The sequence below is a fragment of the Saccostrea cucullata genome, unplaced genomic scaffold, assembly GCF_032062105.1.
Source record: "Saccostrea cucullata isolate Sc308-1 unplaced genomic scaffold, CSIRO_AGI_Scuc_v1 ctg667, whole genome shotgun sequence".
NCBI classification, from domain to species: domain Eukaryota; kingdom Metazoa; phylum Mollusca; class Bivalvia; order Ostreida; family Ostreidae; genus Saccostrea; species Saccostrea cuccullata.
Genome location: NW_026928881.1, coordinates 19,556 through 46,896, shown reverse-complemented (window position 1 = coordinate 46,896; position 27,341 = coordinate 19,556). Strand labels below are relative to the sequence as shown.

General features: G+C 34.2%; 1 protein-coding gene across 2 annotated transcripts; it reads left to right on the top strand.

Moving 5' to 3' along the window:
• Positions 1 to 956: 956 nt before the first annotated feature.
• LOC134279010 (uncharacterized) lies at positions 957 to 27,341 on the top strand. Of its 2 annotated transcripts, XM_062761318.1 has the most exons (27): positions 957 to 1,102; positions 6,626 to 8,025; positions 8,130 to 8,196; positions 8,310 to 8,375; positions 8,462 to 9,306; positions 9,770 to 9,817; positions 11,615 to 11,746; positions 11,875 to 12,018; positions 12,402 to 12,613; positions 12,787 to 12,911; positions 13,098 to 13,164; positions 13,268 to 13,347; positions 13,452 to 13,558; positions 15,397 to 15,519; positions 15,644 to 15,745; positions 15,916 to 16,020; positions 16,193 to 16,308; positions 16,410 to 16,448; positions 16,732 to 16,795; positions 17,162 to 17,268; positions 17,420 to 17,564; positions 18,329 to 18,406; positions 18,728 to 18,843; positions 20,481 to 20,567; positions 21,464 to 21,542; positions 21,891 to 22,066; positions 26,966 to 27,341. In XM_062761318.1, exons 2-27 carry the CDS (start codon positions 6,661 to 6,663, stop codon positions 27,114 to 27,116), a joined length of 4,746 nt encoding a protein of 1,581 aa, XP_062617302.1. In that variant the 5' UTR covers positions 957 to 1,102; positions 6,626 to 6,660; the 3' UTR covers positions 27,117 to 27,341. The 2 variants fall into 2 exon arrangements, with proteins under 2 accessions (XP_062617302.1, XP_062617303.1); XM_062761319.1 differs by lacking the exon at positions 9,770 to 9,817.

Sequence of the window (27,341 nt, the reverse complement as noted above, 5' to 3'; positions counted from 1 at the left end):
CTAATTCCAACATACATTGTTTTTCAGCATCTTTAGTGCGAAAACTCCGTAGAGTTGAAGTGGATAAAAACCCAAACAGTTTATGGGTTATGTGCATTATCCTCGGGTCATTATGATTACTCAAATTGATAAGTATATGTATGGTATTTTTTACTACTTCTGAATGGAGCAAAAGTCAGAGATGTGAACTATATGCAGCAAAGCAATCTAGTTCTATTTGTAAAACTGTGGACATTCCAGTAAAACTAATAATAAAGACCCCACTTGATAATTGTCAGAGGCGTAGTCACAAAGTTCAAAGTGGGGGGGCTCAACTCCAGAAATTCTTTGACAAGCAAAAAAAAAAAAAAAAAAAAAAAAAAAAAAAGAAAAAGAAAATTGTAAGTTCCCAAAAACTTCAAAGTGGGGGGGCTCAACTCCAGAAATTCTTCGACAAGCAAAAAAAAAAAAAAAAAAAAGAAAGAAAAAGAAAATTGTAAGTTCCCAAAAACTTAAAAGTGGGGGGGCTCAACTCCAGAAATTCTTCGACAAGCAAAAAAAAAAAAAAAAAAAAAGAAAGAAAGTTCCCAAACTCGAAAATCCTATTTCGTGGGGGGGGGGGGGGGGGGGGGGGGGGTGTGGCCAACTTTTTAACAAAGGCAAGTTACTTTCAATTCCAATTTATTTCCAAAATTTTTCCATATTACTATACTAGGGTCGAAAAGTAACTACTATCTCTTCAATCCTTCAATGAACATTTCCTATAGCAAAGAAAATGTTGGGGAAATATAGCTGTGATTTTGTTCTTTATTGAAAAGTGGGGGGGGGGGCACAGACATACTCTTGCCCCCCCAGATCTGAAAGTGGGGGGGCTAGTGCCCCCGCTGCCCCCCCCTGTGACTACGCCTATGATTGTAAACAAACCGGTGTAAAGAGTCTTTCGAAACACGTTTTTTAGTGTTCCGATCTTTTCTCGGCTTTTTCTCCAGGATGGTCTAATTTGCTTTCCACTATGGACCATTTGGTATCAAAACGCGGGAAATCGCTGTCCTATAGATTAGGAGAATGACGCATGCGCATACACAACCCCTACTTCATGGCGGCGTCAAGAAAAGACTAGAGGGTAGGACATAGCAATGAGTTTTTCGTTGTTTCTTTGTTATGTAGTGATTGTAGTAGAAATATCCTCAAACAGTGCTGTTCTCTGATGTTTGATAAGGATGATACAAAGTCTACTTTAGGTCTGTAGTGAATTTTAAGGCTGTTTGTTTACGTTTTATCGATGGTTTTCATCGTTGTTTTGTCCGCAAAGGAAGTGAAACTTCGATGGCTGAACACGTTTGCTCGAAGAATATTCACGTGTAAGCAAAGTTAGCAAGTCTTTGGACATGTGAGCATTATTGTCAGCTTTTAGGAAGTCGAATCGTCAATCAATATTAATTTTGTTTTTGTTTTTGTATGCATGCTGTTGCAGAAATCTTGCTTTTGGTTCGTTTTAACAATTGGTACAGTGTCGCTCGAAAGTTAGCGCACGTGTTTTCAGTATTGATTGTTGCCGCTCGGTGAAGGCAGTAGCACAACAGCGTACAGTGAACCCAATACATCCAATGAACTTACCAAATTGAGAAATATATTTTTCACTCTTAAATTTTTGTTATTATTTTTAGTATGTTTTGTTCGTTATTTAAATGAACAGTAAATCATGTCATTCAAGAATAATTTTGTGGAGTGTTTTTGCTACATTTTTCTTTGCTTTGCATGTTTCTTGTGCACTGTATGAAGTTTTTTTAAATTTCAAATGATTTTTTAAAAAATTATTTAGATGAATATGAGTTATAAATAATTTTTAACAGACAGTTCATAAAACAAAAACAAAAGAGAGATAGAGTGAGAATTTACATTATTTAAGTTTAAAAAAAAATCAAGATTACAAGAAGCTCTCTGATTCAAAATCTTTTTGTTTATTTATTTTGAGCTGAACAAAAGAAAGGGTCTAAGTGATATATCCAGTGCTACCATATTACCATTTGTTATAGATATGGATGATTTCTTGTCGCTGGTTGGCTGAAATATCTCTGACTTCGTAAAAAAAAAAAAAATGTTGCATCCTGTTGACCTTTGATAGGTAAAAATAAAACTAAAATGCTGTTATAATTTGGTGTCGTTATTATTGGTTTGATGTTTATTTAAGTACGACTTCTTTTTAAAGCTTCAGTATTTTCAACTTGTTTGCAACACCTCATCAGAGAGGATAAATTAAATGGTTAAAAATTACTGTGAAAATTTCATGGTATACATGTGTGTGTGTGTGTGTGTGTGTGTGAATTTTTGTTGTTTTCGAGATATGAAGAGACCTAAGAATTCATGTCCACGATGAAATGTGTTACATTCATGACTACTCAACAATTCTTCATCCACAAAATCGAATCCCAACAAACCAAGAGTTTTTCCTCCTCCACAAAAATTTGACACCATGAAAATTTGTGATTTTACATTATGTCCTTTCTGCAATTGTTAGTATTAACTTGATAATATAATTTACCTTTTATAATCACAAATGATATTTTCTATGTACCTTCATGTAAATTGCTTGAATCTGATTTTATTAATGAAATATTTGTTACTTAAAAAACACTGTTACCCTCCAAATGACGAAACAATGCCTCCTTTGTGATAGGTAGCCAACATTGCTCGACAAAGACAGGTGTTAGCCCCCTCCCCCCCCCAAAAAAATTGACTGTGTGGAAATACAACACATAACTGATGTAAAAAAAAATCTGAGCAGGCTTGAGTACTGAGTTAGTGCTGGTTTGTTTAGAATCTTGTATACCCCTAACCACATTGTCCTAAATTTGTCACCACCTCTTCTAAAATTTGATACAGCAATATTAGAAAGGTGTTCTCATTTCAACATAGCTATATAGTCTCTGCATAAAGGTCTTGTGATATTTTGATGTAAAGTTTATTTTGAAGTACCAGAATATGGGATTTGTAGGTCAGATGGAGGAAGACTGTTTCTAATTATGTCAAAATTAGTGACATTTTAGGTTAATTAATTAATAATTAAAGAAAGATATTCTCTCTATTCTCCCCAGTCATGATAAATAATACTATTAAACATTTGATGAAATTGGTATGTAGAGCAGATTTTGCAGTTCGTCTTGAGAATTATTTGATATACCATGTTTACAGAATATAGTTCCAGGGATTTTTTTACCCTTTGATTCCAGGGGCCGGGGCCGTCAAGATTGGGAAAAATAGCGATATTTGGTTGAAATTGGGAAAAATATCTTCATACAAATAAAAAGGAAATAACAAGCAAAAGTCAACTGTTTCATCTTTTTTCTTATCTTTTATTCTATGAAACTAACTTCAATCAGCTTCACTGATATGAAATAATAGCGGCTGTTGAAGTTTAGAAGCTAAAAAATGGCAAAGTCGCCAAGTATGATAAAATTGTAAATGAACATATTTATACCTTGTCATCTTTTTACCTTTATTTAAGAAGTTCGTTAAAAATGAAATTTGATATTAGGTTTGTTCCTGATGAGTGATTAATTGGTACTGATTGACCAGTTTATAAGAATAAAACTCAAGAGCGATTCAACCCAGCCTGAAAATTACCGTCTAAGGCAAACTGGAGAGACTGCCATGATGCACATTAATTTATTAAATAAAGATCCCGACTTTAATTTTTAAACATCGATCCCACTATAAAGGTATCCATAGTATTCCGAATGACTTCTCGGATGGCTCGTACATCACACGTTATTTATCGTTCATGGAAATGGTCGAGTATTTGCGATTGCATTACACATAGGGAACGTAACACCTGTTTTTCATTGTTTTATTTTAGTAATTTACAACTTAACACTTTTTTTCATTTTGGGAATTTTTAGGTGTAATTTTGGGAAAAACATGCACTTTTCAGCATTGGGAATGGGGCCGAATTTCGGCCCCCCGAGAGACCCTAAAAAATCCCTGAGTTCCAGTTCAAGAGTGCTGCATTGATCATGCACTAAGACCCTTGCTTTAGGTAGAGTTGATTAGATGGTACATGTATACATATAAGCTCAATAAAACTATAGTGTTATTCTCGGTTAAACATTTTTATACCCCCCCCCCCCCCCACACACACACACTTTGAAAGAGAGAAGGGGTGTATTCATTGTACTGTTTTAACCTTATATTTATTAAATCCTTTTTTAACAGAAAATTAAAAAATTTGAATCATTAATTCTTTATTTCTGTCAGTGTATTCTATCATCTTTGCACTGATACATTGAAATAAGATGTAATTATAAATATGTGTCTAGAGATTGTGATTACCACAATCAATGGTTGTTTTCTGTTTGTCAGGTAGGCCATTCAAATGATGTGTATTTTATAGTATAACAAAATGCTGACTGTTTGCAGAATATAGGCCTATAGCTGACTCAGAAAAATTTGAGCAGTATTCACATGCATGTTCAAACTTTGGCATGGACATTATGTCCTTATCCAGGAAAAAAAAATGTATATACATATGTACATCCCTTTTATCACCATTTGAAATAAAAAAAAAAGGGTGGGGGGAGATAAATTTAAGTGTATTTGATAACTTTTTTTTTCAGAAGGCTTAGGGTCAGATCCATTGTTTAAACAGTTCGGTTATTAAGGAGATTTACACTTTAGTGTTCAGTTCTTTTGCATTATGAATCATAAATTTTCTATGTAAAAGTGCATGTTTATTAAGTTTCACTTTGATTGTAAAAGAACTATCCAGATTCTTTTAGAGAATAACTAGTTAAAGGAAATGCAGTCTTTTGTTGGGATAAATCCTCCGAAATTTTGTCCTAGTACATAAAAACTGAGAATTATAATTTTCTTGGTTTATGATTGATGGCACATAACAAGAGAGGTGGTTCTCTTTATGTATCGGTCAGAAACAATTTTAATTAAAAACAGCTTATAGAGACAAAAGGGTTACATTACCAATAACATGTACTGCTTCCTAGAATACAAAAATAGGAAAAGGTGTGTCGATCCCAGATTAAAAAAAAATGGAAAGTTTATGGATGGACCCAATCCCCAATTAAGTGCCTGTGGTTTAGTGTTGTAAGCAAATATGAATGTTAAGTATATCCTAAACAAGTTTGCTTGAATCAGTATGTTCATGGCATTCTGAATATAATTTTTGCCAGCCATTTCATTTTTTGACTAAAGTGTTTATTGCATTTTTTCAAAAAGAAAAGATGGTTTTCACTATTCAAAAAACATTTTGATGCTCTTGAAAAACAATGGAACTGGTTAATTACTAAACTTGTCTTATGTAGGGCTAGAGAACCATTGATGGGCAAGGGATAGAATGAAATCTGTAATTACACATGTATTTACATCCACCAAAATATGATAATTACAAGAATTCATGAGTTCTACAGGCTTAAACGCAAGTTTTTAGTGCACTGTGCACTCGTTGTAAAAATTTTAGAGAAATTCTTTTGTGTACTGTCAGAGTCTAGATAAAAGAACAAGGAAACTTTTCCTTGTGCACATCCTACAAGATTATAACAGCATAGAAAGATCATTAGCATTCCAAACTCTACAGTGACAGAAGTATTAAAAACCTTCAATATTATCAGTTGTTACTCAAGATGAAATGATTTTTCATGTACACCCTTCTCATGTGGAAACAGCATAGATTGGAAACTTGATTCTGTTGCAGTTCACATCTAACTTTCACTGGTATTCAAATTAGGGTAGGATGCAGTGTTATTGTGAAGGGTCTAATTGTGTCAGTATGACATGTATGTGCAAATTCAGTTTACATCCTTGTACATCTAGCCTGGAGTCTTGGTTGAATATGGATCTAGTATGTGCCCATAATGAAAATATCTATCTCTGCTCAACCATTGGAGCATGGCTAGGGGTTAAACAGGCCTACTAGAATGTAGGTCACTGTTATTAAATGTCTGTAGGTTAGCTAGGAGAAGGAAAGACAGTTCTCAAGAATTTTGCACAGTTTCCTTGATTGTCTTTGTGGTTTCCATTGCAGATGAGTGATTGATAGAAGTACACATTCATTTTTCTGCTGAATTTGACTCTTAAATATGCCAAGATTGTAAAAAGACCTAATTTGTACATGGTTGTTTGGTTGGTGTACACATTTGGTTGTTGTGAGGTACATATTATCATACTTTTACTAGGACAAAGAGTACAGTTATCAGGCTACTATAGTGTGATTAAACAAGTTACGTTATTTGTAAGTATGCAGATACAGGATATTGCAAAAGTAGACATATAGCAGATTAGCTTTGAACTTCAAACTGAACATAGTATGGAGCATCCTTTGAACATAATAAGTCTCGATCCTGTCGATGAAAAGTAACGTGTACACTTATAGAAAAATGAATTCATTGGTATTGTCTTAAAAGCATATATATTTATGACATGTGAAGGTATTGCTAATTAGTTAAAGAAGCCTTAAATTGCAAGATCTTGATAATGTGATACTGCTTATAAGTTTAAAGACATAAGGTGTGATTATATTCTGAGCTTTCACAGACCTTTGCATACCTATATGTTATATGCCAAGATTGATAACATTTCAGTGTAATTGGCTAATGGTAAACAAGAAAGTATTGATCAATAATCCTATGTTTTCCAGAAGTGGTTATGGTGAGTGCTGGAGTGTGATACAAAATGGCTGCCACTGTTGCTGAAGGGGAGGTGGAGAATGGAGTCACTGCAGAAGATCCAGAACCTCCTAAAGGGAAGCTGGTGGAAGTCTGTAGTGAGGACATTTCTGATCTCAAGACTAAAAATGAAAAAATTGTCAATGGACCATCATCAGAAAATCCCGTTTCTAATGGTTTTCACAGTGATGAAGAAGTGAAAAATGACAAAGGCAATGATGAATCTGAAGTTAAAACTGATGATAAGTCTGTTATGAATGGTTCTGTGACTGAAGTTCCAAATGATTCAGATGCTGCTACCACAAGCATGGAATCAAATGACGGAAAGGAAGCAAAAGAGCAGAAGGAGCAGAATACTTCAAGAGATAGTACCCCTTTAAGTGACATTAGTACCCTGACCCCCGGGGCCTCTAGGAGTGGCACGCCTGTCTCTACACAAGAGAAGTCAGAGGATGTTAAACTAGAGAAAGTCCCCCTCCCACTGGCTCAGGAGAAGATCTCCCGTAGCTCCGAAGAGAGGTCCATGGACTCCACTGATAGTGGAACAAGCAATAAAAGCTCCTCCTCAGGTTTCAAAAATAAATCAACCCCTAAAGCTAGAAAATCCGGTCCCTCTGCTAAAAATATTCTCCCATCAGCACTCGGAATCAAGTCCTCAAGTTCATCAGGAGAAAATGTGAAATTGAATTTACCCCAATTTAATAATGCTATTACTGTAGATAGTAAATTTTTAGAGAAAATTAGTAAAATTTCTTCTGTGAAACATGACATTAAACATGAAAAGGTCCATAGTGTTCTACCAGTTCCTAAAGACAATGTTGAAAATGGTGGAATTAAACAAACTGTGAAAAAATCTAGGGCATCTCTGCCAATAAATTCTCAGCCGAAAATCAAAACAGATATCGCAGAAAAAAGTGAGGGCAATCTCTCAGACTCTTCTTTACTTGAAAAAGATGCATTTGGGAAAATTAAGAAAAGATCAAAGAAAAGGAGGAAAATGGGAGCCTATAAGCTTCCTAGTGAGATCAAAAAAAAATTTGGAAACAAAAAGAAAGATGGAGATACTAGTAGTGTCAAGGATGAAAAAGAAGATGAGGACACAAAGACTGTCAATTGTGAAGAGAAGTTAAGTCAAGTAGAAAATTCCAAGAGTTTAACCAACAGCAAGCAGTGTAGTCCTGGAGATGGTGCTAAAAGATCGGCCTGGGACATCATGAAATCCCCCAGAATTACTCCAAAAGGCAAAAATACTCTTGGTAGCACCAGAAATAAAAGCATAAATAATTCTGTACAGGAAAAATCCAAAGCACAGACTTCACTTGATTCATTTTTGAATCGCTGTGATCAGAATTCTAGTCAGATAGGGATTCAGGTAGGTTTCATGTTCAACTTCTGCATAATGAAATCATCGGTCAATGTGATGTCTCTGTAAAATGGTGGAGAGATCTTGTGTATTTTGTGACATTTTTTTTTCAGAGTAAAGAGGGTCGTTTTACTGGGATGAAAGACAGGAGATCTGGATTAAGGAAAAGGAAAAAGGAAGGTAAAATTGTCTTTATTCTACAACTGTATTTATTTTTATTACAGCACAGCAAAATAATGACTTCTGATGTAATTATTCATGCAACACTGATAAAAGTTGATTCTTTTTTCCAGATGATTTAGATGATGAAGAAGAAGAAGCAGGAACAAAAGATAAGAAAGAAGCCGATACCAACACAGGTAAGAACAGAGCTGTTAAAATACAGGAGAGATAGGGATGAATGAAGAAGGAAGTCAGTGTTCAGTATAAAACATTTTCATTTCAGGAAATAAGAAGAAAAGGAAAGAGGAAGCTATAACCATAGTGTCTGCAAGTCCTACAGTAGCGGCCCCTGTTGGCTACCAGTCCCTGCTCACCCCCCAGAAATCTGGTGGCATTATAACTTCAGTTCATAATACTTCTACGTTACATTTTATGTCCACGTCCTCGGCATCTTCATCCCCAAAAGCAGCAACAACTGTCGTATCATCAACATTGTTACCACAGAACTTTACAAACATTGTTCCAAACATAAATGCTCCAACTACAGTTTCACCAGGTTCTCAGAATGTAAGACTGCCCACTTTTACCAAGGGAAACTTTGTTGCAACTGGACACGCTCCGTTGCTCTTGGTTCCTGTGAATAATAGTGGGCAGATGGTGAACGCTGTACCCATACCTACCTCAGGGTCACCAGGTCAGAAGATAATTTTATCTGTTCCAGACCCCAAGTTAAATCCATCAAACAAATTAGGGGGTTCCCCTCCAAGGTACATTTTGATGCAGAATGTTCACAGTGGTTTTGTACCACATTCTACCTTTGCCACCGTAAGGCCCCACTTAATCACTTCATCTGTTACGGGGCTGGCAGCGGTTCCTATCTCCAAACCCATCAACAGTTCTCCATCCAGCGCCAATCCTATATCTGTGTATAGTAATCAGTCGTATGGTGAGAAACCGTCTGTGATAAATAACCTTTCTAATAAACTTGATGTGGTGGACAAGAGGAACCTGGAGGAGATAGAAGATGACCGGTCTGTCTCGCCATCCCCCAGCAGTCTCAGTTATCCTGTCACGCCCCCCAAAACTCCAGAGGAGGACGGCAGCGAGGACTCCATGTCTGTGTCTTCAGTAAGTAGCCTTTGTTTCCAAAATAATTGTAAAGAAATGAACTATGTACTTATATTAATTTTAACCCTTCAAACAAAGTTCAGATTCCTAAGAACAGTTGTAGAATCAAAAATTTGATGGGATCAATGTTCATGGGCAATTGTTTTGGTTCGTGGTGATGTAATTTGGTGGGTAACTCGTATATAGAAGATTTAATGAATAAATATGTTGACAAAATTCTTCACGGGGATATAACATTGGAACTCAAGTGTAAACCAAGAAATCCAAGACATTGGTTTGCCATGAACATTGATGATTCCACAGTATATAATTTGAACTCAAGGTTAAGGTATAGATTAAAACATTGCTTCTGTTGTTTTGTTTTCTATGTTATAAATTGTCTTTCACAAGTTATCTGTTTTGAGGAATTGAGACAATTTTCTTGTTCATGATTCTGACACCTGAGATTTGTTGTTTTTCTTAGCAACGTAATCACAGTAATGCGACATTTGTCGGGATTAAGTATGTCCATGTAAGTTTTTGACTACAATAGCTGACTATATAAATATTGTGAGTAGTGTGTAGCTTCTCATTTTTAGTTTTATCTGGTGGCTGCAGCAGTATTATTCCATTTTATTTTCTATCCACAGCTTGTCTGTCTTATTTGATTAGTTTGTTAAATAAACTAGATGATCCCTATATCTCCCTAAAAAGATATAGTTGATAAATAGACTCTTTCAATTTAAATATTTCGTAAGTACTTGGAAAATTAGAAGAATTGAAGTAAAATACAAACTTTTCATGTAAAATTCCTTCTTTAAAACTACAATTTTTTGGGTCAAAACTATTCAAGGTCTTTCAATTCAGAAATGAAATAAGTTTTAATATGCAGGATGAGAATTTTAGGACACTTTTTCTTTTTTATTTGCAAAGCATGGCTGATAAATTTAAGTTGGCATGGTTAACTAAGTTGATAATTTTAACTATTACATATCTTCAGTAATCAGATATTTATATGATACAGGCATATCTTGATTGCCTCATCTCTTCTATCATAAAACAGAATTTTTAAAAATGAAATTCAGTAATTTTTTGCCTACTCCACATGTCCACATGATTGCAAATAGTTTCAAAAGAAGTTTCTAAACATATGCATGAATAATCATTCATCTATAAATAAAATGTAACCTTATTTAAGTAAATAAGATATTCATATTCATATAAAAGCATGTCTGTACAAGAAAATGGACAGAGTACTATTTTGGTTATTAACTCCTAAGTGTTGACCGCAGAGTTCTTAGAGTGAATAGAAAATGTACAATGATTTAAATAAAACTCAGATTTCTAAATACATCCTTAAGTGAAAATGTTCCTTGATGTTTTTTTTCAAGATAAATGAATGTTGTGAACTTGCTGTTGTCTTTAAGCATGAGCACTGTGTATCTTACTTATAGATGTAGACAAATAATTTTCTGTATTTCAAGACATTTCATTCATTCTTAGGAGTTTTCAATTTAATTTTAAGTGTAAAAAGATATATAATTAAAGTTTCCCACAGAATTTATCTTAGAACTCCTTCTTGCATCTTTCTGTTAAACTTTATACCAGTATACAGCCTTTGCAATGTCTTTGTAATCTCATGGACTATTAATATATGGTTATAAACTGAATTTTGTTAAACTTTGCACATGGTAGAATGTTTTAAGCACAGCTTATCTAAGTTGGATAACTTCCAAATTCATGACCACTTGGCATCCATGGCCTGTGGTTCAGAACCATGTTGGTGCAAAGTTAGTCATAGGAAAGATAAATTATTTCTCTTGGGCATGCACATTATTTGCATGATTATAAAGCCTTCTACAAAGATAATAAAATTTCTAGAAATTTGGGTATGGAGTTCATCATCAGAACTAAGTTGATCTTATTTTGAAATTTGTTATACAGTGTACCATATTTCCTCTATTCCTGGTTTTTTCTATGGGGCAAGTTGCATAGATAGAGTCCTTATCTATCTGTAAGTTTAGATCAGTTCCAGGTCGGCCCAAATTGGTCATAGTCAGACAAACTTTTGATACTCTTGTGACCACTAAGACTCGTTAGCTTCTGGAAACTCCAAAATTTGAAAAATGTTCTCTTTCCTCAACATCTTAATTTAAAATGAAACCGGAAGATTCATGTATATAGAAGTAATTGCAATATTGAATATAGAATCATATTATTTCAAAATGGTTCATTTCAGCTGAGTTAAGGTGAAAGTTAAGGATGTGACCATGCAGTAGAAGCCTGTCATTGGATAGCTGGTGATAACTTACTCTTTCTCTATTTGTAGGCCCCTCCCGGCCCTATTCCACCAGATAAAGACGTGATCCCTCTGTGTTGCTGTAAAATTAATGGTGCTTGTTTTAAGAAGTTGGGATCCAGTGTTACATATTGTCAGGCACTGGATTCCGTAGATGGCAAGGTGAGATGAACATTACTGACAAATTTTATTTTACAGTAAGTGCTGCTATATTAAATCCATTCTTTCAAAATTTGGAAAATTTGGAAAATTTCAGAGCATTAAATGTAAAGGTGCATTGTTTTTTGTAGGTCATGGGCTGTTGCAATAAAGTAACAAATTCTCAGCTGGTAAGACCAGGTGTAAAGATTCCATTTATGGCCATTTGTGAGGCTCATCGTAAACGACTGAAGCTTCATCAGTGTTGTCCAGGATGTGGTCATTTCTGTACACAAGTAGGTCCACTGTTACACTTCATAAGCTGAAGTAGATGTTCCTTATTGCAAACCATGATGAAAGTTGTAAGATGTTGATAAAACTTGTAAAAAACAGATTTAATTTTTTCTTCCTAAATTTTTCCTGATAACTCTATGTTGAAAATTAAGGTTCAAACCAAAAAAAAAAGAACTTAATTTATGTGAAAATCAAATTTATTTTGACTGATATTTCCATATCAGGCTTATACAGTGAGAAAATGACTCAAATAAACTTTTTAAATAAGAATAATTTTGTAAGGTAACCAAAAAAATCTCAAATACCAATAGAATTTCCAAATTTATGTGCTTGTCTTGATTGTAGGGGAGTTTTGCCCAGTGTTATAATTAGTGTTATGTTTTAGGGGAGTTTTGCCCAGTGTAGGAAGGTTCCTGAGGGTAGCAGTGGTGGGATGAAGTACCCCGTCCACCAGTTCCACAAGCAGTGTCAGGTCCTGAGGAACGGTCGGTACTTCTGTCCTCACTGCGGGGAGGAGTCAGAACAGTACGAGGTCGCCCTACAGATGGAGGAGCCACGCAGTATGACCAACTTCGAGGAGAAATACAACAAACCTCAGTAAGTTACAGTTTGAACAAGAACCAGATTCCTGTTATTTATATCAACAGGATGGTTAGACCATGTGTTGATAGTGCTAAACAATGTTTTGGATTTTGGCATGTATCAGTTGATTGTTTCTGAAAGAATTGTTGGACGGGATGATGGTGTAGAAATTTTTTTTTTATTTGCAGAGTTTCCAGGGCCAAAATGGGTATTCATTCCAATACCTATAGAAATTTTACAAAAGTAGATAAGGACCCATCAGAAGATGAAGTAACAGCTACCTACAAAACACAGGACAAGACCATCACCAATGGTAATGCTATATACAGAGAATAAAAAAAAATAATGGTTTACTTTGATACTGTGAAAAATTTAATACTAGATATCAAATGTGGAAAGAAGGAAAGAAGAAAGCCCTATCATTTTGAGATGAAATTTGAACTTTCTGTCCTATTTCACTGTTTTCACATGAAGGCATTTTAGAGATGTTTCTATTTAGGTGGACTTCCCATGGGTCCAGACAAGATGGCTCTAGAAAAAGTTTTACAGTCCATGTCAGAGGAGAGGTATTTTTATTTTCCCTGTACTTTGAATTTCCTTTAATATATGAGTATTTTGATAAGTGTTCTGCTAGAGGTGTATGTTTTGATATCTTTTTCATTATTTCAGACCTAAAATGAAAAAGCTTCCCAAGTTTTTATATAATCCAGCATATGAAGGGGACTTGGAGAAGTTCATGATTATGTTAGGTGAGTATTTTCTATTTCATTCAAATACTGATCATGTTGATATGAGTTACCTTTTCTCTATAGAACACTTATCGTCATTTGGATATACTAAAAACTTTTTGTAGGAGAAGGCTTTGACATCAATGAAAAAGTGGAAGACTTTGACAATCAGACTCCTCTCCATGCAGCCAGTATAGCAGGGAGTTTACCTATAGTTCATATCCTGATACAGGTAGGCTTATCTCCCTTTAAATAGTAATTTACTGAATCTTGTTTTTGATGAAATGTTTAACAGTTATCTTCCTTCGTATATTCATTTGCTGAATCTTGTTTGGGGGAAAATGTTAGTTTAAAATATATTTATTCATAGAAATTGATTGAACAGTAGGGCTGTCACGGGTACCCGAAATGACCCGGAACCGCGGAACAATTAATTCGGGACGGGTACGGTTCCGTTTTTCCGGAATTCGGTTCGGGTCCGATATGTATAATAGAGTAGATTTTATTATAAAAATGGCGTCAAAACGAGAGATTTGTTAGTACATTGTCATAGAATTTCAAAATGGCAGGGAAAAAAATAAATTTACCTGCCATGTTGGCCTATAAGTTTGACATTGAACAGACAGAATGGCCTATTATCTTCTGTATGTAAAGGCCAGTCGTATATTTTCCCCCCTTTAGATCCGATTGTTTTTCTCTACTTTCTGCAACTGCCGATTCAATTTTGGTATAAATAGATCTTGACAAAATACTCTATAATTTTATTTCCAAACCCATCTGCAAGGAGCATAAAAGTAGTGATGAGTGTTTAAAACATCGAAGGAAACCATACCATGTTGTTTTTTTACCGCCATGATTGAATATGGGGTCGGACTAATAGCAGGAAACGGACAATGTTGCAAAGTTTTACAACGGGAAAAAAATTAGTCTAGGTAATCTTTAGACGTGATTACTGAATATACATTGAATATCATTAGAGATACAAGTCTTATTTTTGGATTACTATTTTTAAAAATTATATTCCCAATAAATAAATACATGTACAAGTAAGAAAAGGTGGGACTAATATAAGTTAAATACCCATTGAATGGAATTAAAAAAAAAAAACAATCCCCATTCTGTTTCAATATATTAATTTTGTTTAAAAGAAAACAAAATAATATTTCCACCTTATTAAAAGGAAAGTTAATAATCATTTTTGAATATTTTATGTAATAAAATGACCATTTTTTAAAAGTCTGACAGAAATCTGAGTTAGTTTAACTTTTCTATTGGCCTATAATTTTAGGAAGTTTAGGACAGAATGGCCTATAACTTTTCTGGTAAATATGCCAGATGTCCTATAGTTACTGAAAAAATATTTCAATCTGAAACCCTGAAAGGTGATTTAAATAATTTGGAACAATTGTTGTCTAGTCAGGAGGCTACTTTAAACTAGTTATAATGTTGCAATTTCTAAGATTAAATGTGGAAATAATACAAATCATGTGCTTTTCTTCCATTACCTACCCGACCCGAGAAACCCGAAACCGAACCTAAAAAAATCAGAACCGACCCGACCCGAAAAATTTTGGAATCGTGACAGCCCTATTGAACAGCAGGCACAAATGCATATGATCGTTCTCTCCATAGGTCAAGGTACAATTACAAGTACATGTACATGTAAACATTGAAAAAAATGTATGAAGAGTAGATTATCAATTGGTACATATTTAGAATGAATTCAGAGAGAGAGAGAAAGGGAGAGAGAGAGAGAGAGAGAGTAAAACAAATTAATAGAAAAAGAAAAATTTAACAAATGAATAGGAAAAATAATACTTATATAAAATATAAGCAAAAAAAAAAAAAAAAAAAAAGAAACGTATGTTTGAGCAATTGTTGTTGACCCAGAGTAGGAAGAATTCCCTAACAAAGCAGTTTACCTAAAATAATATCAAAAATGTATTTCCCATAGAATATCATAATAAATGAAAATGTTGAACATTGAATTAACCTTTAATATAACCTTATTTAAGTTAAATTTAGTTAAAGTTCAATTTAACCTTTGGCATACAACACTGTTAATTGTAGATGGGAGCATTTATCCATGCCACTGACAAGGAGTTGAAGACACCTCTGATGTATGCAGCTGAAAACAACCACCTGTCCATTGTCAAGTACCTGTTAAAATGTAAAGCCAATGTTAAACAAAAGGTGAGAGGGCACCATATGAATTCATTAAATCTAACATTGATTTACAATGCACACCATAAACACATCTGTTACCTGATGTTTATGATACCTGTAAAATTAATTAAATGTTTCCTTTTGACTTTAGGCTGAAGATGGCATGACGGTTTTACATTATGCTGCTAAAGCAGGTCATGTTGATGTTTTGAAAGTTTTGTTAGAATCTGATGAGGCGGACGTCAACATGCAGGTCAGTGTCAAGTTAACAGCCCCTCCCCCATCTTCCACCCTCCCATATTTTTTACAATTTTGCTTTACCCCAGCAAGGCCCCAGTACAGAATTCAATTTCAAAAACAAGAATTAGGTTTTACATAGAAAAACTTGTTGTTGAAACCTTAGCATTGTTTTAAATTTACAAGGATGATGGAGGATGGACCCCCATTATCTGGGCATCAGAGCATAGGATAGTGCCAGCAGTCAAGTACCTGATCAAGAATGGAGCAGATCCAAACATGAAAGACAAGGTATAACACAACTCACTGTACTTACATAGCTGTTTAGGCTAAAATAATGGGCATTCAGCAAAATCAGCAATTGATATGAAGTTATTATGGTTGAAAAGACATCATTGAAGTAACAATTAGAATAAAAGAACTGTACATGTCAGTGATGTGTTCTTTTGATTTTCTGTCTTAGGAAGAGAACACAAGTTTACACTGGGCTGCCTACTCAGGTAGTGTAGACATTGCTGAGATGTTCCTGAATGCTGGATGTGATCTGGAAACTCCAAATGAACATGGAGACAGACCCCTGTAAGTAGAGAGTTACTCTAAAAACTGGCAGAATTTGTTTATATTTAATTTAATGGTGATTATTCTGTAATCTGACATTTCATTTCTTTTTTTTTTCACAGGCACATAGCAGCAAGACAGGATCATTATGAATGTGTGGTGTAAGTATCAAATGTTGACTGATATGTTGTTATTGTGCATTAGTGTTCAATAAATGTTTCATTTGACTCGGTTGTCAGATTTAAAGGACATATAAACTTTCTTGAAATGATGAAAATATTAAATAACCGAAGTCATGATTATATATGGAAAATTGTTTAGCTGCATCAATTTCAATTTTCCAAATTAGGTCTAAACATAGTTCTAAATCCAGGCATCAGATGTTTGGGTTTATCTCATTTGTTCTTTAACACAGCTGAGAGAATATTCTTTTTCTATTGACAGGCTATTTTTGGCTCGTGGTGCAGATGTTGATGCAAAAAATAAGGAAAATGATTCTCCAATTGAGGTAATCATTTGAAACATTCATATACATGTATGAAACAATAGAACTGACAATTCAGTGGACCAATTATTGAATAAATTCTTGCACTCTCTTAATATTAAAAGTCTCTGTTCTGTTTTCTGCAGCAGTTAGCATTTAATAGATATATTTAGTCCAGAAAATTAGGCAAATCCACCCCTTTTCAGTTTACAGACTTGAAATGGGATCAAATTTGCCAAAATAAAATTAAGGAATGCAGTAGAAGTTCTGGAGACCTTTATGGTCCAGAGTTGTGGAATAGTTCCTTACAAGATACCTTTACTATATTGTATAAAATTCAGGATCATTTATGAAAGTGAGTTACAGAACTATATTTTTGTACAATTTTAGTGTTGTATCAATGAGAATAGTCAATCAGCTTTGGCATTGAGAGTAAATAAACAACTGAAAGGGTTTGCTGCAGCTCGACTGGGACGCACAGAAAAACTGATAGACAGGTTAGAAAAGTGTTCCGTAAAAGTCATATTTCATGTACATTGAAAATACAAACAGTTGTACAGTTTGTTACAAAATCTTCTGCTGACTAGGATTAAGTAAGTATATTATCAGTTATATGAGATTATAACCGTCTCCTCCTGTTTGTTGTAGAGACGTGTCTAGAGGGCGTGAGAACATTCCTATTGCGGTCATTAACGGTGTGGATGATGACCCTGTACCCACAGACTTCCAGTACATCACAGAGAACGTGGAGACCACAAATCTCAACATTAATGGCACCATCAGCAGTTTACAGGTTGGTGATCACTCTCAGCTTCCTTGATTTCAAGATTGAATGATATTTCAAAATACTGTATACAGGGAAATTTTCGCCCCCGTTTTATTTTCACCCCTTTCGCCCTACCCTCAGATGAGCGAATTTAAAATGGGGCGAATTAAAAATACACAGCATGATTTCTTAAACAGAATTGTAACTGGGCGAATTTAAAACGGCAAAATTGTTTCCAAGTGTGAAAGGGCGAAAATTAAACGGGGCGAAAATAACCCTGTATACAGTAGTTGTTAGCAGTCTGTAAGAGAATGTATAAATGATTTTGAATTGGAAATGCTTCATTTTTCAAGTAACTTAAATTTGGATTGTACAGCAGTTTCTACTTGCAACTTTAAAGAATTTTGTTTTAATGGATAACTCTTTTTTAGTTCGTAATCCAAATACCAAAAAAATGCATTGGTTTGTATTCTCCATTAAAGTGGCATTTCCACCCCAACTACAATGCTCCATCTTGTTAGCTGGGATCAGTTTTGCCAAGAACAATGTTGGGACGAAGTCGAAATTCTGAATCATTCATGAATCAGAGTTGTGCAAAAGTTCCTCACAAATCAGCTAGTCTAGCTGCTAGGTCAGATATCTAGGTCATGCTGAACCCACTGTTTAAAATAATGCTTGTTTTGGCTAGGCTAGAGTAATGAGATACATAACCACTGTGATCATGCCCTACTGTTTCTGGGTCTTGTTGAACTGTTCCTAGTCTGACTTATCTCTCTTTGTCTTTTGAACAGAGCTGTAGATGTAGTGATGATTGTTCCTCTATGTATTGTGTGTGTGGAAGAAACAGTGTCAAGTGCTGGTATGACAAGGTATGTTAAAACGTATAAATAGGTCACAAGATTAGATCTTTGGCTATTGTTTGTATTATAAAAGGAAAAACCAAATATTATAGCTCATGCACCATGTATCATACCTTGACTATAATTTAGGCACAGTACATCCAAATAATAATACTGATATATTTATACTGATTATTGAGAACATAGTGAAAGTCCACATTCCACATATCTATATGCTGTATATAATTCAAATTTCACACCACATCAAAGCTACCCTTTATTAATGACTTGTTACTCTGTTGATGTTTGGTTGAGTGGAGTGGGATTAGACACTGATTTTTTATCCTGTAGAATTACCACCTGCTGCCTGATTTTAATATGACTGAGCCTCCTCTGATCTTTGAATGCAACAAAGGCTGCCGGTGCTGGAGCACCTGTAACAACAGGGTGGTACAGAACGGCATAACGTAAGTAACGGCTTCACTCATAGATTCAGTTTTAGAACGGCTCAGTATTTATCTAGCTACTGAGCTTATTTGTTACTAGTGTCTTACACAGCGGTCCAGTTTAAATTTGATAAAAATCAGATCCTTGATCTACTCCTTTATTTAGGGTTTTGTATCAATAATTAAATATAAAGGAGCAGATCAAGGATCTGATTTTAATCAGATTGAAAGGTTATGTAATGTGCATTGTGTTCAAAAGTAAGTTCTAAAAATGAAAATAAGGAAAAAGAAGGGGAGACTTTATGTTCATGTAATTGAAAATTCTTTAAATTTTGAAGAAAATTTTGATCATATTAAAAAATATAACAGATTGGTTTTTTTACACCAGTGTACAAGGCAAATCCACCCCTTTTACAGAGCATATGCTGTAAACTGGGATCAAATTTGCCAAAAGAAATAAAGGAATTAAGTAGAAATTCTGGTTTTCTCTATGGACCAGAGTTGTGGAAGTTTTCCTAACATCTTTGGACAAGTTTTATTGTTTTCCGTGTGAAGAATTCTGGAGTGTTGGTATGCATTTTCACTTTCAGGAATGTGTGTATTCCCAAAAAAAATTTGTTGCAACTAAAAGTAAAGAAATATTTGGAATGATGGATCCCACTCTGTATTTTCCCTTGCTATTTTATGGTATTTTGTGGTTGTATCAGATAATGTATCATTATCCTAAGGATGCCATTTTCTCTATCATTGAATAGTGAATATTTTTATGGCAAATCCACCCTTTCTTCAGTTTATTAAGCTGTAGTTAGGATCAAATTTGCCTACAAAATAGTGTTGCATTTCAGTAGAAATTCTGGTGGTACCCTTTATCAGAGTTGTGGAATAGTTCCATACACCCTGTTTGCTTCTTTTTTTATGTACAATTAGTTTCTAGACAAAAAAATGACTTCATTATTTGGCAAATCCACCCCTTCTTCAGTTTACAGACTTGAGATGGGATCAAATTTGTCTATATAGAATTGAGGAATTCAGTAGAAATTCTGGAGACTTTTATGATCCAGAATTGTGGAATAGTTCCTTACATTTACGTGCATTTCTATGACATAAAGATAACAATCGGTACAGAGCAATTATATTTATTTATTTTATGTACTCTGAAATCAAAAATGTATTATGAATTTTTAGGACTCTGTAGTGTATGATCATCTACCCTTGTCAGTTGATGCCTCCTAAGGCCTTTAAGTATTTCAACTAAAAAGTAGGCCACCCTGACCTTAATAACTAAAAATTGTTTGGCCATATTTCAGATAACAAGAGAATTAAGGAATCTTCAAACTTTGTTAGTTGAATCATCTTAGGTCTGTGACCTAGGTTTGGAATTTTATGGCTATATCTAAATATTTTAAGATAATATGGGGTTTGGAATAAACAATCTTTGTCAGTTGATGCTTCTCGGGTTCTCAGTGTGTTTTAACCAAAATGTACCAGTAGATCAGGATGACTACCTTTGGAAAATCAAGGCCTTTTCTAGATATAGAGGAAACTTGGAGGCTTCAAATAGAAGTGCTAGGTTGTACAATTTATCAGAAGAGCTATCAAGACCTTTTGGCCTCTTTTTGTGAAATGTTCTTATGGTTTACTGTTGTTTTGTCTTGTAGATGTCGCCTACAGCTAGTGAAGACAGATGGTCGAGGTTGGGGAGTGAAGACTCTGCTAGACATTCCTAAAGGCATCTTCATCTGCGAGTAAGTAGCATATTAATCCTAAAATCATCTTCATCTGCTAAAAAATAGCATATAATCTTAATGGCACCTTCATTTGGAAGTAAGTAGCATGTTAATTCCTAGAACACTCTTCATCTGCTAGTATGTAGTGTATTAATCAGAAAGGCATCTTCATTTGTGAGTATCATGATATTCTAAAGCTATCTTCATCTGTGAGCAAGTAGTGTTAATTCCCAAAGGCATCTTCATCTATGAGCTAGTGAGGAATTATTTACTGCAGCTTTTCTTCATCCATGAGTAAGTCGTGAATTATTCTGAAAGGCATCTTCATCTTGGTATAGAAAAGTTGCACGTTGTTTTCTTCTGGCATCTTCTTTGGAGAGTAAGTAGCTTATCAAAAAAAAAAGGAATTTCTTGGAGCTTACTAGAAATTCATCTCCTCTCAGCAAAATAAAAGAAATACATGTGTATAATTTATCTGAGTGGTTATAGCTGGGAACGAAAAATAATTACAAAGAATTTGGTCAGAGTGATTATCCTATCTGCCCATCTTGATGCTCCAGTTGTCTGAACTGATTTATGTGCACACTGACTTTGATGTGGTAGATTCAGATATTTAGGCCAATATATGCATGTAGCATTTACATACTATGACCATTTTAGCAGTTGTAGTCATAGCTAAATGTTCCAAAAGCATTGATTTTCTTAAAATTACCTAGAAGTCATATTATCAGTGCTAAAATTGATACCCATTAGATTGAAATTTATTGCAGTTATTGTCTTCTTTACATGCATATTTCATATGAAATTACTGCCCAAAACTAGAATAAAGTTCAGTTGAAGATGCATGCATTTCTAAGAATGACATGGAGAGCTGTTCAATACTTTATTGACTTTTTGACTGTGACTGTTTACAGGTATATAGGAGAGCTGATATCGGACTCGGAGGCGGACGGTAGAGAAGATGATTCCTATCTGTTTGATCTTGATAATAGGGTGTGTATTCCCTCGGATTTTCTTCAATATAATAGGAAAAAAAGATGCTCCAGGGAAAAAAATGTTAACGTTGAAGAAAAGTCATTATCATTATAACCATATTAAATCATGATATTCAACAGTCGTGAATTTGTATCACATGCAAAGTTTATACCCAAAATCTTTCTCACGAAAAACATTTTCCCTTATAAAAAATAATTTACCATTTCCATATTGTAAAAAAAAATACTTATGCATTAAGGTCTTGTATAAAAGATTTCTTTCTAGTATATACAAAGTATGAAGAAGTCAGCACTTTATTTCAGTAATTTATTTATATATTTTACCTCAATCTATATACTACTGTAGGATGGAGACACATACTGTATAGATGCCAGAAGATATGGAAATATTAGTCGTTTTATCAACCACCTGTGTGAGCCTAACATCATTCCAGTAAAAGTATTCGTGGACCACCAAGATTTACGATTCCCTCGCATCTGTTTCTTCTCCTCTAGGGAGATCAAGGCAGAAGAAGAGTTGGGGTAAGTCTTGTTCTGTTGTGTTTAGTTGTTCTTTGTTCAGGTTTTGTTTCTTCAGTTGTGTTTTGTTGTATGTCACTCAGGTCTTGTTGAGTTATTATATTTTATTTTTTAATCAGGCTGATTTTGTTCAGTTGTATTGTGTCTTGCACATTTGTGTTTTGTTCGGTTATTTTTTGTCTTGTTTCTTCAAAATGTGCCTTGTTCATCTCAGATGAACTGTGATTATTCTTAAAATGTATAATCCAGAGAATTGTCTTATTTGGCCAATTTCTGGCAAAGTGCATACAAGGTCTTTTGTAAAAGCTGGCCAAAAGTATTTTGTGTTTCATAGATATATTCGAAATATCTTTATCAATATGCTGTTTCATTTGGAAGATTGTGAGTTGATGATTGAGAAAGTTGTAGTTTCTACAACTATACTAGTTTATGTAACAAGGGAAAGAAATGAGAAGATGATTTCCACAGAACTTATTACTTAGTGCAGTTTTTGCTTACATTTGAATAGCTAAAGGTTATTAGTAACTTTGTATGGGTCATGAAATAATACTGTTAACGTGCCCAAGTCCTCAAAAGCTTTACTTAAAGTTAATTTTATTCAGTACATGTATCTTTTAATTTGACATTAATATTGCATAGTGGAAAATTTGCTACTGATCCTCAAATGATTTTGAAAGTTTAATGTCGTAATCAAGCTCAAGATAATATTTACATGTACCAGTTATGTGCAGAAAAATTGTAAACCGGCCAACACCTGTAGTGCTTATTTAATTCTATTTTAAGTATACATGTACTACCATTTATATGGATTGCTTTCTAATTGCATTGAAAAATATACAGACTGCTTTCAGATTGGTTGGAAAAAGTGCTTCAATTATTTAATGGCTGTGAATATTGTAAAATTCCCTTGATGACAATTATCTCACGTTAGAAAAAGTGTTTTTTGGACAACTTGCTCTTGTTGAATAAATCCCCAATAATGCTGATTGACTTTGAAGATAATTTTCAGCAGAATCAAATGGCAGAATAGCTATTAAAGAAATTAATTTTCAAGAGTAAGTTTTCATTTGTTTCCATTTCATTTTCTACCCAGTCACTGAAGAACGCCTCAGCCTTTAGTGCATATTGAATTTATTTCTCTGCAGAAATTGCTTTGTTCTACAAAAAAAAGTCTTTGTCAGTGAAAGAAGAAAAAAAAGTTAGTTTATTAGAAAGCTGGTGATGCAGTATAATGAGTAAAGCTAACAAACTACAAATTATTAAATGTGTCAGATTCATTTCCCCCATCAGAACGCTGTTTGACATTTGAGTGTCTTTTATGCATATAATATCGCCATGGCAACTAGTCCTTACATCTAATATGTTTGCTTCTTGATTGGCATTAAAAGCTTCAAGGTAAGACTAAGGTGGAAATTTACAGTCACTTCTGGAGAAAGAAGAATCGGGCATAAAAGACTCGGAAAATTTTATGAAACATTGCAGAGCAAGAACAAATACCTGAGTCTGGTCTCTTTTGTTATGAAAGGTTATTGGTGGTTATTACATTGCTAATGATTTGTTTTTCTGGACTTTTTAAAAATGTCAAAAATGTGATGAGACTGCTTTAATAGCTTACAGACCTTCTTCAAATAAGATTTATAGCTCCTGCAAACATTAGGCCCCACCAAGGATAACCCGGGATATAGGGAATGTTTGTCATGTCCATCTCTCTGAATTAACACTAAAAATGGATTTTGCAAAAAAAAAAAAAATAATAATAATGATAGTTTTAAATGATTTTTAAAAATTTTAAAAATGTCAAAGCTTTCTGATGGTGACCTTGACCTTTCATTTGAAAATGATGTTTCCTACTTTTACATTCAGTTTCAGGGAAGCTGTATTAAATATTTTTATTGAACATGGTACGAGACACATATTGATGATGATAGCGATCTAGTGATGAATCAACACTATAAAAAGTACTATACTACAGAAGGCAACACTAAGTAACAAATCAATTTAAAAAGAAAAATGTTCACATGTATATAAATAAAGTCTAGCTTACTTAATAAAATGATTGTGTAAAAGACATTACACGTACCTACAAAGGTGGATCCAGGGCCAGTGCACCCCGAAGGGCTTCTATGTAGATTTGATCACGTACCAACTAAAAGTTCATTTCCCTGTGAATTTTAAAACATTGTCATTTATTACTTATATTTACATTTGAGATGAATAAATTTCGAGTGAAACTGCATTTATTACACGAACGGGCCGCCGTATTGCTATTTTGTGACACGCAATGACCTAGAAGTTGGGTCTAAAAAGTTAACATTGCTCCAACATTTGAATGTTTACATTTATGTTTGGATGTCCCATTCAGGAAATATCTGTATAAAGTGAAAGAACAATGATGCTGTTGAGAATAATCTAACTATTTCATAAGTTCTTAAAATATTTGAAGTCAAAAGCGGTGGTATCACCTGTTTTAGTTTACATAACTCAAAGAAATTTCGGGTTAAAAAGGTAAGTGCGGTTTTAGGCTAATTATGTTGTACAAAATCTTATTCATATCGAAAGAAGATTTATTGTACATCCTGTGATTGAAAAATATCCATATTGTTTATCATTTTATCTTTTTCATCGTTATTAACTTAGTAATATTGCAAAACAGGTTTCACCGTGACAGAAATATGTAGACAAAATATCACCTCGCTCTGTGATTCTGGTTGTGCTATGACCTCTGACCCCCAAATAAGATTCATACAGAATTGAACATATTTTCTCTTCAGTGGGTTCATCTAAGAAAGATATTTGCAAATGTAAATATAAAAAAATGAATGCTTTTTATCTTAAAGGTTTTGTGTGTTTCATAAAAATAATGTTTTTGCTGTGCTCAATTCATAAAGGTCATTGATTGAGAAAATGTCATTGTTTTAATAATGATTTGTAGCTACATATACTTACCAGTAGACTATGAGAGTCATTTTTAGGGCAGCTTTAATTGTTTTTCTCACATATTTACTAGCAAACTAGACTTTGATCAAAGTATTGATGTAATGAAAGTGTTATAAGAACACCACAGGTAGTTTTTTCTGTTTTTAAAGTTGATATAAATTTACAGTAGCTAGATCATTTCAAAGATATCAAGTGTCTTTAAGTTCATAAGAAAAGAGAATTATATATATTTGGAATGGTATGTGCATGTTTAACAATACTTGATATTACAATGTAGTTGAAAACAAAAGCAAAAGAAATCTGCAAAAATATATATTAAAACAAGATGTGTTTGTGAAACACTATGCGCCCGGCGGCAACAAAATTCTAAAAAAGCTATTGTAGCATATATATCACAGTCAAGGTCATTGACCTTGATGTCATTTGAAAGAAATTGATTAGTAAAGTATGGGTACCTAATATGAAGTCTCTGTCTGTTGTGGTTCAAAAGATATGGCAAAGGTACAAAAAAAACTATTTTTAGTATAAAGGTCACAATCAAGGTCACAAGGTCATTGACCTAGGTGTCATTTGAAAGGGCTTTATTAGTGGAGTATGCATACCAAATATGAAGTCTCTATCTTTCATGGTTCAAAAGTTATGGCAAAGGTTAAAGTTTGCAGATAAAAAGCTATTTTTAGCATATAGGTCACAGTCAAGGTCACAAGGCCATTGACCTTGGTGTCATTTGAAAGAGCTTAATTAGTGGAGTTGAAAAATATGAAGTCAAAAAAAGTTATGGTGAAGGTTAAAGTTTGCAAAAACAGAAGACAGGACAAAAATATATATTAGGCACATAATAAGAGGCAGTCAACTATATATAGTCATTTTACTTTGGGATTTAAAGGAATGCAGTAATTTCACTGTATTACAGTATGGTTAGAAGGTGCTAATTTCTGTTAGGTGATTTGGATGTTGGTACTTGGAAAGGGCAAGCTCTCTGGTTGTGAAGAGAGAGCAACAGTGGATCAATCCCAGCATCTCTGGAGAGATCAACATGTAAACACAATGACAAAGATGGAGGTCAATAAATAATTAATTTGGTGGTGAGAAAGATATATAGATTTTGTCATTACTGCTTAGGACATAGATCTAGCTCTCGTCAACCATTGAAGGTTGAGTCCACTCGGTGACGTTATTGATTTTATCTCGTTCTCCGCCAGCTAACAGTCCGCAGTTACTGAGGGTGACGATTTCTAATTGGTACAGTATCATAGCAGCGGAGAGAATCTCGCAGTTTTTAATTGGCACAGTTAGGGACGTAAAATGCCGATCTGTAATTATTTTTGACAAAAAGAATATTTTGGGGGCAAGAATGGAGCAGTTAAGTGCTGCAGTAATGTTGCATTGTGATGATCCAGTTATTGAGATTGGACTATGGTAACGAGGTTGTCTTGAAACCAATGAATTTTTTGCAATTGTTATGTTAATATGCCCTTTCAGTAAATGTATTGTAAAATTTGTTAACTATAGCTATGGGACTTGTATTAAAAAATTTATTTGATTTGATTTGCTACCCCAAGAGATAGTTTGCTTAATTTAGATGTGTAGACTTAGTATTTTAGGACTATAATGTCCATATTAATGTCATAGTGACATGTTGTATAATTAATGCACCAGGTATAAATTGACCATAATAAGCTTGTACAGTTTTATCAGTTATCACTGCACATCTTTTTTGGTCACAAAAATGTTAGATGTGCAAATTTATAAAAACAAAATGTAACTGATGAGTACATTATATTTGCAAGGTGCATTTGCACTACAGTACTTCATGAAGAAGATTGTTGATTGATATATGGCATATCTGTTTAAGCCTAGCTCTCTGCTAGCTCTAACACTAATGCTAGTGGACAGGGTTTGTAGAACTTGTCAGGGGTTACAGTATGAAACATTTCACATCAGAGCCTCACTTCTATGTTTCAGATTTGATTACGGAGAGAAATTCTGGATTATTAAGTGGAAGCAATTTACATGTGCGTGTAATTCACCTAAATGCAAATACTCCAAAGACACAATTCAGAAAACACTTCAGGAGTATCGTCAGAGGCACGAGGACGAAGAACCGATAGACTGAGCACCGCCGCCGACCCGCCCAGGGGAACGCGTGCAGAGCCACTCGTGGTGTCTCGTCAAATTAATGACTCGTTATGGAGAATCGGGAGAGTCTGAGGCCTTGTATGCATGTGTATACGCTTGATAATGTTAGACTGCTTGTTTGTTTGTATGTGAAAGCCTGTAAAATCTGCTAAGCAGTTATAATTAAAAAGTACCATGTACTTGATGTAGTATTCAATCTGAA